Genomic DNA, 16,231 nt, shown 5'->3' on the forward strand with positions numbered 1-16,231 from the left:
TGACTGCAGTGCTTGGAGAGCCCTATCTCCTGCCGCTGACTGACAAAACAAGGCTGGCTGTTAGATCTCGGGCCCTCTGTGTCTTTGAGGATCCAAGGCCAGTTGGTTAGGCAGAGCTGGTCCCCCCTGTCCTCATGCCCCCAGCTGGAGAACTGGGATCAGGAAATCTGTCCTAAGGACATTTAAATGTAAACTGAACTGCATCCAGAACTTTCAAGTCTGTATCTTATGGAATGGAACAAGAGTATGTTTCTGATCTACAATTAAATAAAGAGAGAAGAAAAATGACACATTTTCTTCCTAATAAGAAAACTTTCCCTGAAGTGGCTGTTCTGCCTAAGACCTGAATTTCATCCAGGTTTTAAGCAGAGTATGTATCAGTGATTCCCAACTTTAGGTTTATAAGACCCCGGGGTCCCTCTGGTAATATTAAGATTTCTCATATTTTCCAAACAAAATGGATTTTAATTCTTTCCTTAAGACATATTTACATGGAAATATAGAAACACATTTTAAAATGGATATATATGTTCCAAGGAGTTCAACAGCAATGCCAGTTGGGTGTTAAAACTCTGAAAAGGTAGGGAATCACTGACCTGGATTATCCCTGGAAGCCAGGAAGGAAAATAAAATAGTTCAGATTCTAAGCCAGTTTAAACTTTGCCTTTGTCCAAACAACACACCTGCAAGTTGGCCAATGGCTCTGAGATTACAGCTGCCCACATGACAGGGGCCTATAGAAACCCATGGTCTGCACTAACCACTACTCTCAATTGCTTTTATCAACTCCCTAGATAGATGTAGCCCTCTGGTCTAGGAACAACAGGACAAAATATTTCTTAACCAGTAATGGATCTCCCTAGCTATCTTATTTCTTTCACACATGAGTGTTCTCCCTGAACACCCTAAATCTTTATTATCTCTACCTCTACAAATTTTACATTTTAAACTATTTAAAATGTAAACATATAGAAATAAATACCAAGAGACTGATAAAATAATCTACTATTTTCTTGTAAACATACAACTATGATTAAAATAAGCTCATGATAAACCTTAAGGACCTCTCTTTGGAGAGAGTTATTTACAGCCAGTAAATTGTATTTCATGAAAACTACTGTATAATTCAGACTTTAAAATAATTAGTAATCCTAACTGACCTAAGGACTAATTAGTAAAAATTAATGAAGTCTTAATGTAGCTTAGAACACTCAACTTTCTAGGCAGTTTTAAACATTACACATTTCAGAGTCAAGACTGAAAAAAGCCAATGGAGCCATAAATGTGCTTTCTTCACAAAACTTTTTACTAAAGTCCTCAAGTGTTTGTTGAAATGAATTAAACCATTAGAAAGTGATGAAATCTAGGTATCTTAAAGTAATTACAAAGTATTGCTCATGATCCTAGATTTACCAAATACCTTGCAAAAAGAGCTAAATCTTGATCTTGTAGTTCCCTCTCCCACCCCTCTGCCCAGTTTTTACAGACATGGCAACTTTTGATAACATGATTATTTGTTTCACAGAGCTACTAGGTAGAACACCAAACACCATCACCAAACTGGTATAGTGCTAAATAAACGTTTCACGTGGCTATAACTTCAGACTACTCCTTGCACTTTGAGCTACCCACCTTCCATTGCAAAGTTAGTGAACTTTTGCTCCTGTGCGCCAGCTTAGGTGGGAAGGGACACTCGGGTGCGCAGCTGTGGGTGGTGAAGCTAACTGGCTCGGAGCAGGATCCCTTTACGGAATTGTACATGGCATAGACCCTGAAAACAGATGAACACAGTCAGTGGCAGTGGCCCATCAAAGAAGACTAGGGTTTTGATCTCAGCTTTGCCCCAGGGCTTTCCATATAGGCCCCAAACGTCTTATGTAGTACACACCATGGCTCTTGTTCCTGTCTACTGGTCTTGTCCTGACCTAAAACTATGGTCAGTATTTTCAGGGGACAACTATCGCAGCAGGGATGCGTTCTTTCCCCTGCTAAGAACTGTCAAAACCACCCAGCCCCATTTAAGTAAGACAGGCAAGGAGAACTGACTGGAAATAAATATGCTTAATAAGAAAATATCCTTGATCCCCAAAATGGTCTCCAAATATATATTCTAAAATCTATGCCACTCTCTGGTTGACTTTGTCTGGAAAAAGGCTAACAGTAGAGTTAAGGGCTGGGTGAAAAGGGAACAGGACATAGTGTAAGTCCACAAACTGGAGAGACAAGACAGGTACAAACAACAGGGTAGATACCATCCCTGAAATGTTTATATATTTAGGTAGAGATATGGATGTTTCACACATAGAAATACACTTGCTACTGCCAAGTGCATCGCTAATTCAACAGAAACTATGCTCAGGTACAGTTTATCCATGTGAACATTTAACTCGTGCACCTGGCACCAAGATTAAAAACATGCATTCTGAACGTTAAGATGCTTCGCTTAACACTGAACATATGGGCCCAATTTCTCCAGAGAAGCTGTGAAGAAAAAGCACATAATGTGCTATTATGAAACTACACTCCTTTCAAATAGCATAAAATAGGATTATGTTGATTTTATCATCTTTCCTTGTACTTTTCCATTTAAAAAAAATATTTCAAAGCAAACTATTCTAAAAAGACAATAAAGAAACCTTCACTGCCTAAAAAAGATGCAAGGATTAAGTCGTTCAGAGTTGGTAAGTACTTAATTCTTGTAAAACCCTTTATGAGGTCCCATTAAAGATGGAAGAAAACTCAGACTAGAGAGATGAAGTAAATTTCCCAAAACTAACCAGCTAGAAATTTGGATCAACTATGTTATACTCAGTTTGTAACTCCAACTGCTACACTGTATTGCCTACTGTCCTTACTCATCCTGCAATACGTTTCCCTTACACCCACAATCCATTTCCCCTCACTCTACCCAATGAACACACACAACAGCTAAAGATAACATTATGGGAAATAGGACATAATTAGACATGTGATTTGCAAAGTCCTTTCTCCTCAAAGTCCATCACAAAAAATTTAGAGACCACGCAAGTCAGCAGTACTAAGAGATGTGCTTACTTCCATCCTAAAATGTAAAATACACATTTACTGGAGATTTGACTTCTTTGCCTTATGGAAAGATACCATGACATTTAATCCAAACAAAGGTTGTTGTTTATTGTTAGACTGCTCTTCCCCAGCCTGATAAAAGAAAGGCTCCTTTTTGCATTCACCGTAAGTAGGCACATGATAATATAACACTGAATGACAGATCTGGCAAGATCATTTCTATGTATCAGGACAAGCTCACTGGGGGTAAGATACTTAAAATGAATCATGGAGCATTCTGGACATGGACAGGGTTCCAGCATGAATAGTTGAGTTCTCCAACTGGTGGCTCATGGGTTGCATTTGTCCCAAGATATGTGTGGGGTGGGGGAGGGAAGGAATATAGTTTCTTAAAATATTGCAGCCACCTATGAATGAAAGGACACAGGCAATGATCACCACAACAAGAGATAAGCAGACATTATGTACTCGTAATGAAAGTCTACCACCATCTATAAAATCCTTGTTAGAAAAAAATGAATGTGTATCTGATTAAGCCTCTTTACCACTTAATAAGAAACACAGAACATATTAAGCAACGCTACAGGGATGCAATCAGACTAACTACACACTGAGGAAAACTACAGGAGAAAAAAGAATTATTCCAACAGAAACACTGCAAGGGGAGAAAAAAAGAGGAGGGAAAACCTACAGAGTAAAAGAAATTTAAGAGGTATCAGTCAAACAGAATATTCATACCATGTTTGAATTCCAATCATAAGAAACTAAAAACCTTCATTTTGAGGAAATGGAAATAGTCTCTGGGTTTTAAAGACATTAAGAAATTTATCATTTTTGTTTATTTTGGGTGGGCATGTGATGATGGTAATGTGGTTCACAGGTGAAATAATGTGATGTTTGGACTTCACTTCCAAATAACTGTGGAGAGAAGGGACAGGTGAGGGCACCAAGGAGAAAAGAAGGTGGGTGATGGGTATATGAGAAGGCATCAAGGTACTGTTTACTTTTGACTATATCTGAAATTTTCTGAAATAAAAAGTTAAAAATTAGGCCAATGCTGAAAAAACTCAGGAGCTCTCTCATTTAAAAAAAAATGAACCTCTGGCTTCTCTTAAAAACTACCAGTTTCAGCAACACCAAGCTCTGTGGGTGCCTGATGGCAATCTCATAAAGCTGGGAGCAGCTCCCCCTGGGGATGGAGCGGTCAATGCCTCACCACTCACTACTGCTTCTGGCTCTGAGATTGCTCTTCAGTTCCTTTTACCCAGTACTCTTTACCTACTTAAGTTGCCAGGAGACAGCTCATTTTGCAACCACTAGGTATTTATGCTCAGGTAGACCAGGCCATAAATGTTCACAAAAGAACAGTTGGCAAAAATCAATGTGGGTAACAGAGCAGAGGCAGAGAGGCAGGGAGGGGGCCCACAAGAACCAGCAGACTGCATTTAGGCAAGGCCTGGGTTCAGTCAGGCTTGTTCTTCTCTTTAACGAGATTCTCAGAGTCACCAATCCATACTTACTGAGGCTAGAGAGACCTGAGTGATGGGGGTTCCTGCAGGCAGGGTGGGAAGACGGCAGTAGGAATAGAAGAGCCCGAGGGCAGAAGCAAACATTTTAGGTATTTGAAGATGGAGAGTTGCATGGGCCCGAAGGAGTTATTTTCCTTGTCTTTAAACTGAAAGAATGTCTTAGTTTATTTAAATTTAGGAGTCAATGGTTTGCACTTGAAAAAGTCTGTCCAAAATGCAAACAAGATTCATTTTATGAATACAAATTTATTCATGTGTATTCATTATATAAATGGGCTGCATACAGTAACAGAAACTTGACATGGTATCAAAGTATTTCATGATTACATCTGTCAATTAAAATTGTTCAGTAAACAGATAGCAATTAACTGTAATAACAGCCAGTTGTTTTTATCAGTAACTTACAGAAAAGTCTCTGGAAATGATGCTATATTTTCAAGAATGCTGCAATAATATTTTTCACATGATGGTGAAGTGTTTTCTCTAAATATCATCATGTGATAGGAGGATCTGTGGAGTAGGATCAGTTTCTTAGGTTAAATAAAATCAGCAAACAGTTCAGTTCCTTTTGCACTTATCCCAGTGAAGAATATTTTTCTAATGATATAATTAATCTTGTGTTGGGTTTTCACATTTGTTTCAGTTTAAATACTAAAGCTTATGAAACAGGTGCTCTCAGAATTTCAGAAATCTGCCTCCAACTTGCTCCAGCACATCTGAAACATACTCCAACCCACAATTGCTAGTCAATGACACCTATTTCATAACTGCACTGAGCCGGTCAATCAGAGTTTTGGAAATGTTTCATATATAATTTTTCTGGGAAATGTTATTACATGATATCATAGCTGGGCAACTTCTCTGCCAAACTGTTTATGCCAATGGCTGAAAACTGCTTCAAATTTTATCATGAAACTGCTATCCATTCCATCACTCAAATTCCTGATTATCCTATCATTGACAAAAATACGAACTCTGTACTCCCACAGTCAAATAGTTATTTAAATGTCATTATTGATTATGATTGTATATATATATAAGTATTACTAATTATAAAGCTACAAAAAGGGAATGCGATTTTCTTTGTATATTTATAAACAAGTGAATATACATAAATGTTTATGTATGTAAACTTAAAAACTTACAATTATATGTATTTAATGTGTATTTTGTATATGTATTGGATTGTTTCTTCCTCTTCCAACATACAATCACACACACACACATACACACACCAACCCTGCCATAGATTTTTGTATTAATGGCTTCAGACAACACGTAACACAATATCCTATATGGGAAGCACTGAATAAATATGCTTTGACAATTACAAATTGATTCCTTTTAAATATTCAACCAAAATTAAATCAGAAAAGGCAATCTGTGTAAGAACTGCATAACAAGTATAAAGGTGATAACTTTAATAAAAATCTAACCAAGATAAACATAAAATTTTCAAATCAACATAATAGAGGAGCATTACTTTGCTCAATTACCAGGTGAAAAAAAATGGCTGAACAGACGTGTAGCAATGCCACACAAAAATTCATGGCAAAAAGTGAGAAGGAAAAAGGCTTTAAAACCTGAAATGTCTCAAATACAATTTTCCATATAGAATTTGGCCTAAATAGAATAGCAAGTGCCAATCAGACACATGACCTGTAGTACTGTCTTAAGAATGCCACTGGTCTCTTAATAAATTATTATGACTATCAGAGAGGATATGGTGAGAGAGAGTCAAGAACTATTCTTGCCAGGAACTGATGCCAAGCACCAGACAGTTCAACGACATGACTCCATGACTGAGAGGCTGCTACTTAAAAAAAAACAAAAGGTTTGTATATCTTATTGGTGAACTGAGCCAATATTCACTAACATGAGAGAGGAAGAAGTTCAAAATGAGAAAAAAAATTCTATAAAGATATGGAACAATCAAGAGTGAAGGAGATGGAATCAGAGTAGCAAAATCAAAAGCGACTAAGAATGTAAGGGAAGAAGCCCCAGATGAGACTTCAGTATATGATTTGAAGTATACACTACTGCCGGGTGACTGAACAGAGACTTCTATAGGCAGGCCTTCATGCAATATTAAAAACTGGAAGGCACATGTAGCCTGTTTGGCGCTGCAAAAAGAAATATCTTGGTTTTCATCATTGGGTTCTATGGACTTCCTCTAGGGATACATTTTCAAAATTGGTAATGCACAAATAAATAAAAATGGCAATGAATATAATCACTCACTTTGCAGCTGCACAGTAATGGAATTTTTTGTTGCTTCTATTTTTGAAATATTCTAAGGAAATTATTTCCACATAGCCTTTTGAGGTCTTATAGGTGATTATTAAATTTAAAATTATATTTGAGGTTGCTGTGTTTGATAAAAGCTTAAATTCCTAGAACTAAGACTTTGGGAATGTTAACTGCATTGTAAAAAGAGATTTTGCTCCTATTTTTCAAAGCCAAGTATGATAAATCTTTATCCCAATAAAACAGTGAGTGATAAAGTCAGACTACACACAGGTTCAAAGAACCTGCCTCATGAAGTCCTTTTTATTTTTAGAGTGTGGAAACACTGTAACAACTTTGGGAAACAAAACAACATTTGTACATTTTACAGGTTTACAGCAGCAGATTTGCACATATATTTCAACTGCTGTCACACCATCTTTTGGAGGCTGGTATTACTATGCTCGTTTTCTAAGTAAGAAAAGAAAGCCATTGAGGTTTAAATGGCTTGCCTAAGCACACATTCTTAGAAGTGATGGAGCCATTGACTCCAAACTCCAAGCTCTCTCTACTATGTATCAAGTTGCCTCACCAGAGCAATTCAAGGCAGAGGAAGCTAAATCCAAATAGGACTAGGAAGTGTTAAGATTCTTCTTTAGCTTGAAAAATGAAAAATTGTAAAAGGAAAGAGAATGAATAAACTATATGGACTGTGTGACCTAGGAAGGGTAAAAGGCTAAAATTTGGACGGTAGATGATTTATTAGGAATTTTTTTAAGTAACTACAAGAGATTATGACCAAGAATTTTTTTTCTCTGGCAAGCAGAGAGCTAGACCAAACAATAGTTGGTGGTGCCTTAATCTGATATGTGTCACATAAGTCACAAGTATAGAGTCCCAGATGTGTCAGGAGAGGGTCTAGATCCAAGGCCTCTGGATGTTAACCACTCTCATGTGCCTAGTCCTTTTTGGGTATCCATTAGTTCTTCCTTTTATCTGCCCAGAAGTGCAAGGTGTACAAAAGACATGACAGTAAAAAGAATTGATGAGCAAGTGTTCTCAAACTTTACCCTTTGTAGAAGAGGTTAAAAAGAAAAGGGAGGGAGATGTCTAGGCTGGCATGTGCATACAGTGAGACAACGAATTTGACCGGATCTGTACTGTTGGAACTCAACCAGGAGTTGGGAGGGGTGCAAGTTGTAGCACTCCAAAATCTCATGACTATAGACTATCTATGGTTAAAAGAACATATGGGATGTGAACAGATCCCAGAAATGGGCTGCTTTAATTTGTCTGATGGTTCAAGTACAGTTGGACAATATCCATCATATCATAGACAAACTTTCACAAATGCCTAGGGTGCCTAAATGGTTTTCTTGGCTTCACTGGAGATGGATGGTAATTATAGATTTGCTTTGTTTATGTCACCATATTCCTATTATGTTAATATGTGTGTGCAAATTAGTTAGTAGTTTAAAACCTATACATATTTAAGGTACTATACAAGAAGATATGTCAAAGAAATAATCAATCCTCCCATGTTTCCTTCATATGCTACATCTATAGCTTTTCTTCTTCCTTCCTAATTACAACCCTTAAATAGAATTCGTGCCTCATATCGAATTTACCAAGTATCATAATTCCTCCAGGTGGTAAAGATACCTCGAGACAAGTGCTGGGCATAGAAGCCACAAGGCATAAATCTGCAAAGAAGTAAAAAGCTAACCTTTGCAAACAATATGGCTTCTCTCTCACTTACCAACTTTACATTTCCCTGTATGGCCCCGGAAGATGACTGGTTAGCCAGAGACGGGTAAGATTCCTCAAGGGAGGAACAACCTAAGACAGGCACAGTCGCAGGGGGGCCATCAGGTGAGAATTTGGGGATCAACAGAGGTGAGGCTCAGAACCTCACCCCCCCTGCTTTGAGAGAAATCTTCTGCATCCGTGGATGTCTTGCTGCCCTTGTCTAGCCTGGATTAATACTTAGTCCATAGGCACACACCTGATCATCTGATCATCTACATTTGCCTTCTTACAGCACTAAACTATGTTTTCTACCTTTATCTTGCATCTACCTACCACTTCAGCATTTTATTAAAAATAGAAAAAATAATAATAATAGGAGAAATGTGGGATCAACATATAAATCAAGTACAAAAATCAAACGAATATTCATATTTGACCTGATTGTTTATAGGTCATATTGAATGATCAAAACCGAAAGTTTCTGTGATGAATGCCCTTGTACTGTTCACCATGTAAGAATTTATTCACTATGTAAGAATTCGTTCATCATGTAAGAACTTGTTCGTTATGCTTCAGAAGATTGGAGACTGACGAGAATTAGGCTTGAGATGGATTAATGATTGTACATTGAGCGTTGACCCCCCTAAACTGAATTTTATTGTTGTTAACAACCATTTGATCAATAAATATGAGAGATGCCCTCTCAAAAAAAAAAAAAAAAAAAAGACAAGGCAAAACTACCAACACTTTAAAAAAAAAAAAGAAAAGGGAAAAAACAGACAAGGTGGTAAACAAAGGGCAACTTTTTATGACATTTACATTTATTAAAAAACATACTGTCAGCTCATGAATGAGCAAGAAATTAATAAAGCAAACCTTTAGTAAAGCAGTAACAAACTATTAAAAGGGGAAAAAAAGGAAACATCTTACCAATGACTAATGTAGAAACAGATTAAATCATTTCTATTATCATCTCAGCTTCACAAATTATACAAATCTTTTTATTTGTACAGACTGTATGCAAAGTTCAGTAAGTTTGGGCTGAAGCTCACTGACTCAAAATCCGAGTTCTCTTTTAAGCAGGAAGAGATGGTTGCAAGAGTTCACCTAAATAATTCAATAGCTAAGCAGATGTGTGCACTTTATGACGGAATATAAAACACCTTGTTCTTTTATGTATTGCTTCAAACTTATTTTTAAACACTCGTGCACCTAATAAGATATACCTGAACACATCCCTACTTTCCTAACTTGGTTACCAAGAACATTGTGGCACAGATTCTATGTGATGAACTGAAGCTAAAACAGTTAATTCATGACAGAACCTGACTAGAATTCAAGGCTCCTGGTAAGTAATACATGTTCTTTCTATTTGGCTACCCTGCCTTGAATCCATTACAAAGGAACAGGCAGTGTGAATTAACCTTTGGAAAGTATACTGAAAGATGTGTACTTGATGGTTGCAATTATTTTATACAATCATGAGATGCACATACATAACTTGTGGATGCTGTCAGATAAAATTACAATTTCTGGTCAACATTTCTGGAATGAAATGAAATAAAATCTTATGTAATTAAAAATTCTAAATGTAATGGCCCACATTCAGAAATCTGCCTATTTAAAAATGGATGTATGGATCTATCTTTAAATAATCAGATGAGCTTGGTAAAAATTCCTGTAATACTTTCCTCTTTACAGGTTGGTGGTTGGCAGGGTTTCTCCCTAAGGTTAGCAAGCCCTGCTTTCAGAGGAGTCACGTGGTAGAGATTCCAGAAAGGCCAGAGTAGAGATTTTTAGACTACATATCAGACTACACAGTTCATTGTTTTACCAAACTGTGTTAATCTTGTCAGAAATAATTTGATAATTGCATCACAAAATCTACAGTCTTCTAAGGCTCAAAGGTGTTCTTGCAATATGGGAAGGACTGAGCCATTTGGGCTGAATATAGTGTATCCATATGGCCTATAATAAACAACTGATACACTTGTGGTAACAAATTTCAGTTGTTTTTTTAGAGAGAAAATATATATAAAATCACACAGTCAGTAGATTTTATAATATTATATAAAATAAAAATTACTTAAAAAAAATAATTTTTGAATTCTGTTCACTGTATCATCTGCCTTTCTACTTCCAGAAGCACTTCTGTGTACACACTCTCATCAATACTCTCAAGAGCATGACACTAATAGGCTTTTATTTAGACAGTGCCGCTAACTGAAAACTTAAATTATTTTAGCAATCTGAACTCTCCCACATAGTTCAGCTTTTGTATCCTAACTCACCTTACATGATAATCAGTTGCTGGTCTAAGATCTTTCAGGTTACACTCTAATTCTTCTCCACTGTAAAGAAAAAACCATTATTAGTCAATGATACTCGATTCAAAAGTAAAACAGGTTTTGGATTTGGGTGTCAGTCATGTACCAACAATGACTCAAGAATCATTATGTGTGATTGCATCACAAATCATAAATAAGCTTTCTTTTGGTATTATTATCTTTCTAGACTATAAAACTAGACTCCTTTTAGTGAAACCATCCTAGATCTGGAAAATGGCAAGTTAAACTTCAAAGTAAAATCCCTAAAGGTCTTATCACTTCTTCAAAGTAATTACATAAAAGTAAACAAGCAAATGAGTAAACAAGCAAATTAAATAGAAAGATAAAAGTGTAAATAACTGTACCAGCTGTCAACTGAAGGTAACTTCCAGACTCACCTTGGAAGGAACACTAACTACTTCAACTTCTCAACTCCCTTGAAGAATTCTCAGTCCGCTTCACTCATATATTAATATTAATAAACATTTCCTATATATATAACCTTTGGAAAGTATATATACATATACACCAATAAATAGCCTCTCACATACAATACAACCATTTATGGGTTCAGAAGTTGCAACTGAACCTCAAATTAATCATGAGGAAACAACATGACATTAGGTACAGTTCATTAAAAATTATACACAAAGGTAAGAGGTAAGAGAAGTGTGTGTGGGCATGATGGTATCTTCAAAAGTGTCAGTATCATAAAAGACAAAGAAATACTGTGGAAGTGTTCCAAGTAAAAGGTAAGAGAAATAACAACTAATTGCAATATCTGACCCTAGACAGGGTCTTGTCCTAGAGGGGAAGAAAAATCCTCTAGCAGATATTAATCAATTGACAAAACTAGATATGGATTATGGATTATACAAAAGTATTTAATCAATGTAAATTTATGAAGCTGGTAACTACAGTATGGCTACTTAAGAAAATATCCTTATTCTTAGTAAATCTACTGAAGCATTCAGTGGTAAAGAGCCACAATACATAACATTAGTGGGAAAAAATATAGATTAAGAGGAGAGAAAAAGGGGGAGAGAGAATAACTCTAACAGTACAACAAATAGGGTTGAGAGTTAATAGGTGAATCTAGGTAAAGGGTATACACATATTCCTTGATCTCTTTATTTTTGCAACATTCTGTGAGTTTGAAGTTATTAAAAAAAATACTTTTTTAAAGTTGCAAACTGGAGGTCAACATCCACAACTTGCCTACCGCTCTGTGGTTTGACCTGCACTGTATTTAGGTTTTTGAATTTACTAAATTAGGTTAACGTTACAAAAGTTTACATGAATATTTAGTTTACAGCATTTCTCGGAAAAAAAAAAAAAATCCAACCAGCAAATCTAGGTTCACATTAAGGCAGAACAACCTATATGAGGTGAGTGGAAGCCTCTGCCTTCGGAGGAAGACGGGAGTGCACCTCCCCCATCACTCCGAGCCCTCCGCCCTTCTCACTTCTGTTACCTGCCTGGCCCCTCTGAGCAACCTGAGGCAGTAGCTCCTGCCTAGAATTTTTAAAAAAAATCACATTAGACACAGCTATAAATCACTGGAATGGTTAATATCCAGGAGTTCATAAGTACATGGGGTCAATCATTTGCCGTGTGCTACATTCCGACCATTTAAGAAAGCCTCAGAATGAAATGCTTTAATCTTTACTACAGGCTAGAAAACTATTCTAGAGGATAAGTAGGGTCAAATGGAAGGAGAATATTATAAAATTAAAAAAAAAAACAAGACTGGAGAAAAGTCTGGGTCTAAAAAGAAGTCATATGAGTGCATGATATGTGTACAAACTGAAAGCCATACCTGCTTTTAGCCCTAATTGACACTGATGGACATTTTTCTTTCATACTACACTGACAAGTTAACATAACCACGTGATATATTTCACCAACCAACACCAAACAGGTCTTAAAAGTCATTTCTGACTGACAATTACTCTGGACAAAAATAATTCGACATTATAATATCACTAATTCTTGAAATGAACTACTTAAAGCAAAGTTTGCAAAGCCTTTAATAATTTTTTCCTTTATTTTTTATTTTCCTAAATGACTCCAATTTCACAGTTCAGCAGAAGAGAAAAACCCACAGAAATACACACTACCTGTAAATTATCTTATATTTTCCATCTCGTCCTTTGTCTGAAAGCGCAACCTCATAACTGTAGGGGAAGGAAAGACCGCTGTGGGGTCCACACGGAAGTCCAACAGGGGGAGCCCAGGACAACACAACTGCTCTTGCCTGAATATTAGAAACCTGAGAAAGAAAAACATAGACAAAAGTATTCAAATCCATTTCACATGCATCAGACAGTACCTCTTTCTTCTAATAACATTTTAGTGGTTATTAGAAGAGGTATAAAACTGGCTGTCAATGCAAGGTGAGCAATTTTAACCACGACGACAAAAAAGCCTACATGGTGGCCTCTTGTCCAGGTTCTGATGGCCAACGTAGCTCCTGAAATATCTGTCCTTTAATGCGATTTATATTCAATACTCCAGAAAGTAAAATGATACAGTCTTGTTTAGGAATTTTTTTTTAAAGGTAAAAAGTTGAATGTGAATCTTCAGTATCTCCAAGATGGCTGTCATATTATATGGAAGGAGCCATATCCACAGGTACTTTCTGGTGGTCTCCAAGCCTTCAAAGCCAACACTTTTCAAACCATGCTCCTTGAAGGCCTGCAGGTTCCCAGGAGAGCCCAATGAAGGGGTGTGGAGCCAAGGCCCAGGCAGACCTGGCACAGAAACATGTGCAGACGTTGAGATTTCTACCTCTTCACTTTGCTTTTACCTCATTGGTTTAGCTTCCGTGTGAGACTTCATTTGAACTAAGGCCCCTGGGAATCTAAACACCCCTTTCTCCCCTTATGCAGACCCCATGTTCCACACTGTCAGCCAGCTGACCTGCCTGCCCACAGTCGTAAGCTGCTCATTAACAGACCCTGCACTGGGCTTCTGGACCTCCCACCCCAGGTCCCCACTCCAGCTGGTGCTTCCTGGGGCACCTCCCCATATACACTATTTGTACTCCAAGCTTTGTTTCAGAATCTGTTTCTGGAGAAACCCAACCTAATGTCTTGTCTCATCCAATTCTTTAAATTCATCAATACAATTTTGATATTCTAATTTTCTAAAGGCTATTTTGGATATTGGTCTGGATAATATATTCCAAACAAATTAAGACAATAACATGTTAAAAGCTTAATGTTTATTAAAGCTTTACAGCTGTAAGTTATTAGGCTGTGGATGGAGATACATAAATTATAGTCTCTTTTTTCTTCCATTTTTCTTACTATCTGATCTATAGAAAGAGTATTAAAATTTAATATAAAATAATTTAAAAGTATGAATAATCAACATGGAAAATGAGTACTGAGAATCCCTTTACAGTCTGTCATTCATTCCATTTTTAGGAGAGATCCCTCCATACCATGTCTGTTCCAAATAGATAGAGCATCTGGATATATTTAACCAATCTAATCAAATGTCTACTCATCCTTCAAGACCCCAGCTGGGCCTCACTATCCTCAAGCAGGCTTCCCTGAAGTATCTGACCCATCTTCATGCCTCCGTTCTACAGCGCTTTGCTGGCATGGCTACCACTGTGAATCATGTTTATGGAATTTGTCTACCTTCCTTCCATATGGGACCTCAGGACTCCCAAAGGGCAGGGCCTAAGTCATATTTAACTGTGAGTAAATGTTTATTGAATGAAAAATAAAAATCAAAGGGAATAAGATAGTCTGAGCTGATAACAGGTGACACAGTGGATAGCAGACTAGCATTACACACCTCTTTAAAATATCTGAGGAGAGACTGTTATACAATCAAAGTCTTTCCTTTTTGCTATGGCTCCTGACTGGCAGCTCCTCCTCTGCCGTACCCGCCTTGTGCTCTAACACCCTTTTGGGATACTGTGCCCTCTCTCCCCTGTGATTTAGCTTCTGACTTTTCCTGCTTTCTTGGCTTAAACGAACTTCTTTTAGAGCCAGTTCAAATGCTGTCTTGGCTTATTCATTTATTCATCATTCTTCACCCAGTGAGGGGCTGTCCACACAAAGATGTTTAAGATATGATCTCTGCCTCAAGCAGCACCAACCTGGTGGAGAGAGAGGTGTGTGAGGGGCCTCGTGGCAGACATACAGGGCACAGAGGGACCCGCAGTGGCTTGAGACCAATTCACGAATGGTTTCTTTATGTTCCTGCCTGATCCTCTGCTCAGAATCAATCATTATTTCTTTGTGCTCTGGACATATTTTGCTGGTACCTATATTTGGCACTCATTTCATTACTCTCTGCTTTACCTGGTTATCTGCATGTTGTTTTAACTACATTTTAAGGCAGCATTTTGCCATGTATTTGTTGCATTTTAAGGCAGCATTTCTACCATGTATTACACCATGTATTTGCTGAATTTCTTCACACACAATGAGTAATCTTGAGATATTGGGTATTATATATGATTTTTAACTTATGAGATGTTTTGCTATGAAGAGTTCAGCTTATAATTAAAAAGGAGTATGAGCTGGTGCTGGGAAACTTTCAAGTGAGGTGATAAATGGCTGCTTTGCAGAATTCCAAGTACATAGTGTAGTAACACTGATTCTATGAATGGTGGTGTGAAATAACTCGCGTCTCAAAATAGCTCAGTCAAATGCTAGCACTTTAGATACTGAACAAGTATCCATAAACTCACATCCCTTAAAATTCTATCTTTTTCATTAGCTGTTAAGAATTTGTTCTTTTCCTGTAGGACTTAAGTTATTACTTAACAATGATGTACAACACTTAAAGAATTAACTAAAATAATGTTCACCACTCCCCTAGATTCCCAGAGCAAGCCTTATGGAGGCAAACTACCATAGGAACACAGATCTCTGTACTAACGTCGTCTGCGGATAGGCTGGACTACCAGAATGAGCTTGGAGAACTGAGCATCATTTTGAAAGGACAGCGGGAGCTGGGAATTCTTTCCCTGAGCTGAGGCAGCCTGCCACCCAGATTATCACTACCCTTCTCGGGCCAACCCCCTTCTGTGCTCCTGCTCCCTCCCTTTCCCTTTCCCTGTCACCTGGGCCTCTGGTTTCCTTCTTTGGGGATTGGAATCCTTAGAGAAAGAGTGCTTTGTCTCTGTCAGAACTGGGAACTCACTTCCATTTCAAGGACCACACCAGGAAGTGACTTGGTGCCTTTCAAGAGAATGTCATGTAAAGAGGAATCCTCAGCACCAGATGCATTCCAAGTACCCAGGAAGGTGACAGCCTTAAAGACAGATTGGGGACATGAAGAATTCTGGTTGGGTTCAAGCCTATTTCGGAGCTGCAGTGCTCTTACAAG

General features: G+C 37.5%; 1 protein-coding gene across 3 annotated transcripts in view; it reads right to left on the minus strand.

Annotated features, from left to right (window-relative positions):
• FNDC3B (fibronectin type III domain containing 3B) overlaps nucleotides 1-16,231 on the minus strand; it is a 331,538-nt gene that overhangs the window by 75,288 nt on the left and 240,019 nt on the right. For all 3 annotated transcript variants that reach the window (XM_073232085.1, XM_073232084.1, XM_073232083.1), the window contains exons 8-10: nucleotides 12,997-13,148; nucleotides 10,841-10,900; nucleotides 1,633-1,771 (exon numbers count right to left, since the gene is read on the minus strand). In XM_073232085.1, coding sequence (XP_073088186.1) covers nucleotides 1,633-1,771; nucleotides 10,841-10,900; nucleotides 12,997-13,148 — 351 coding nt within the window. The remainder of the gene's footprint in view (nucleotides 1-1,632; nucleotides 1,772-10,840; nucleotides 10,901-12,996; nucleotides 13,149-16,231) is intronic.

The sequence above is a fragment of the Manis javanica genome, chromosome 3 (assembly GCF_040802235.1).
Source record: "Manis javanica isolate MJ-LG chromosome 3, MJ_LKY, whole genome shotgun sequence".
In the NCBI taxonomy this organism is placed as follows: Eukaryota; Metazoa; Chordata; class Mammalia; order Pholidota; family Manidae; genus Manis; species Manis javanica.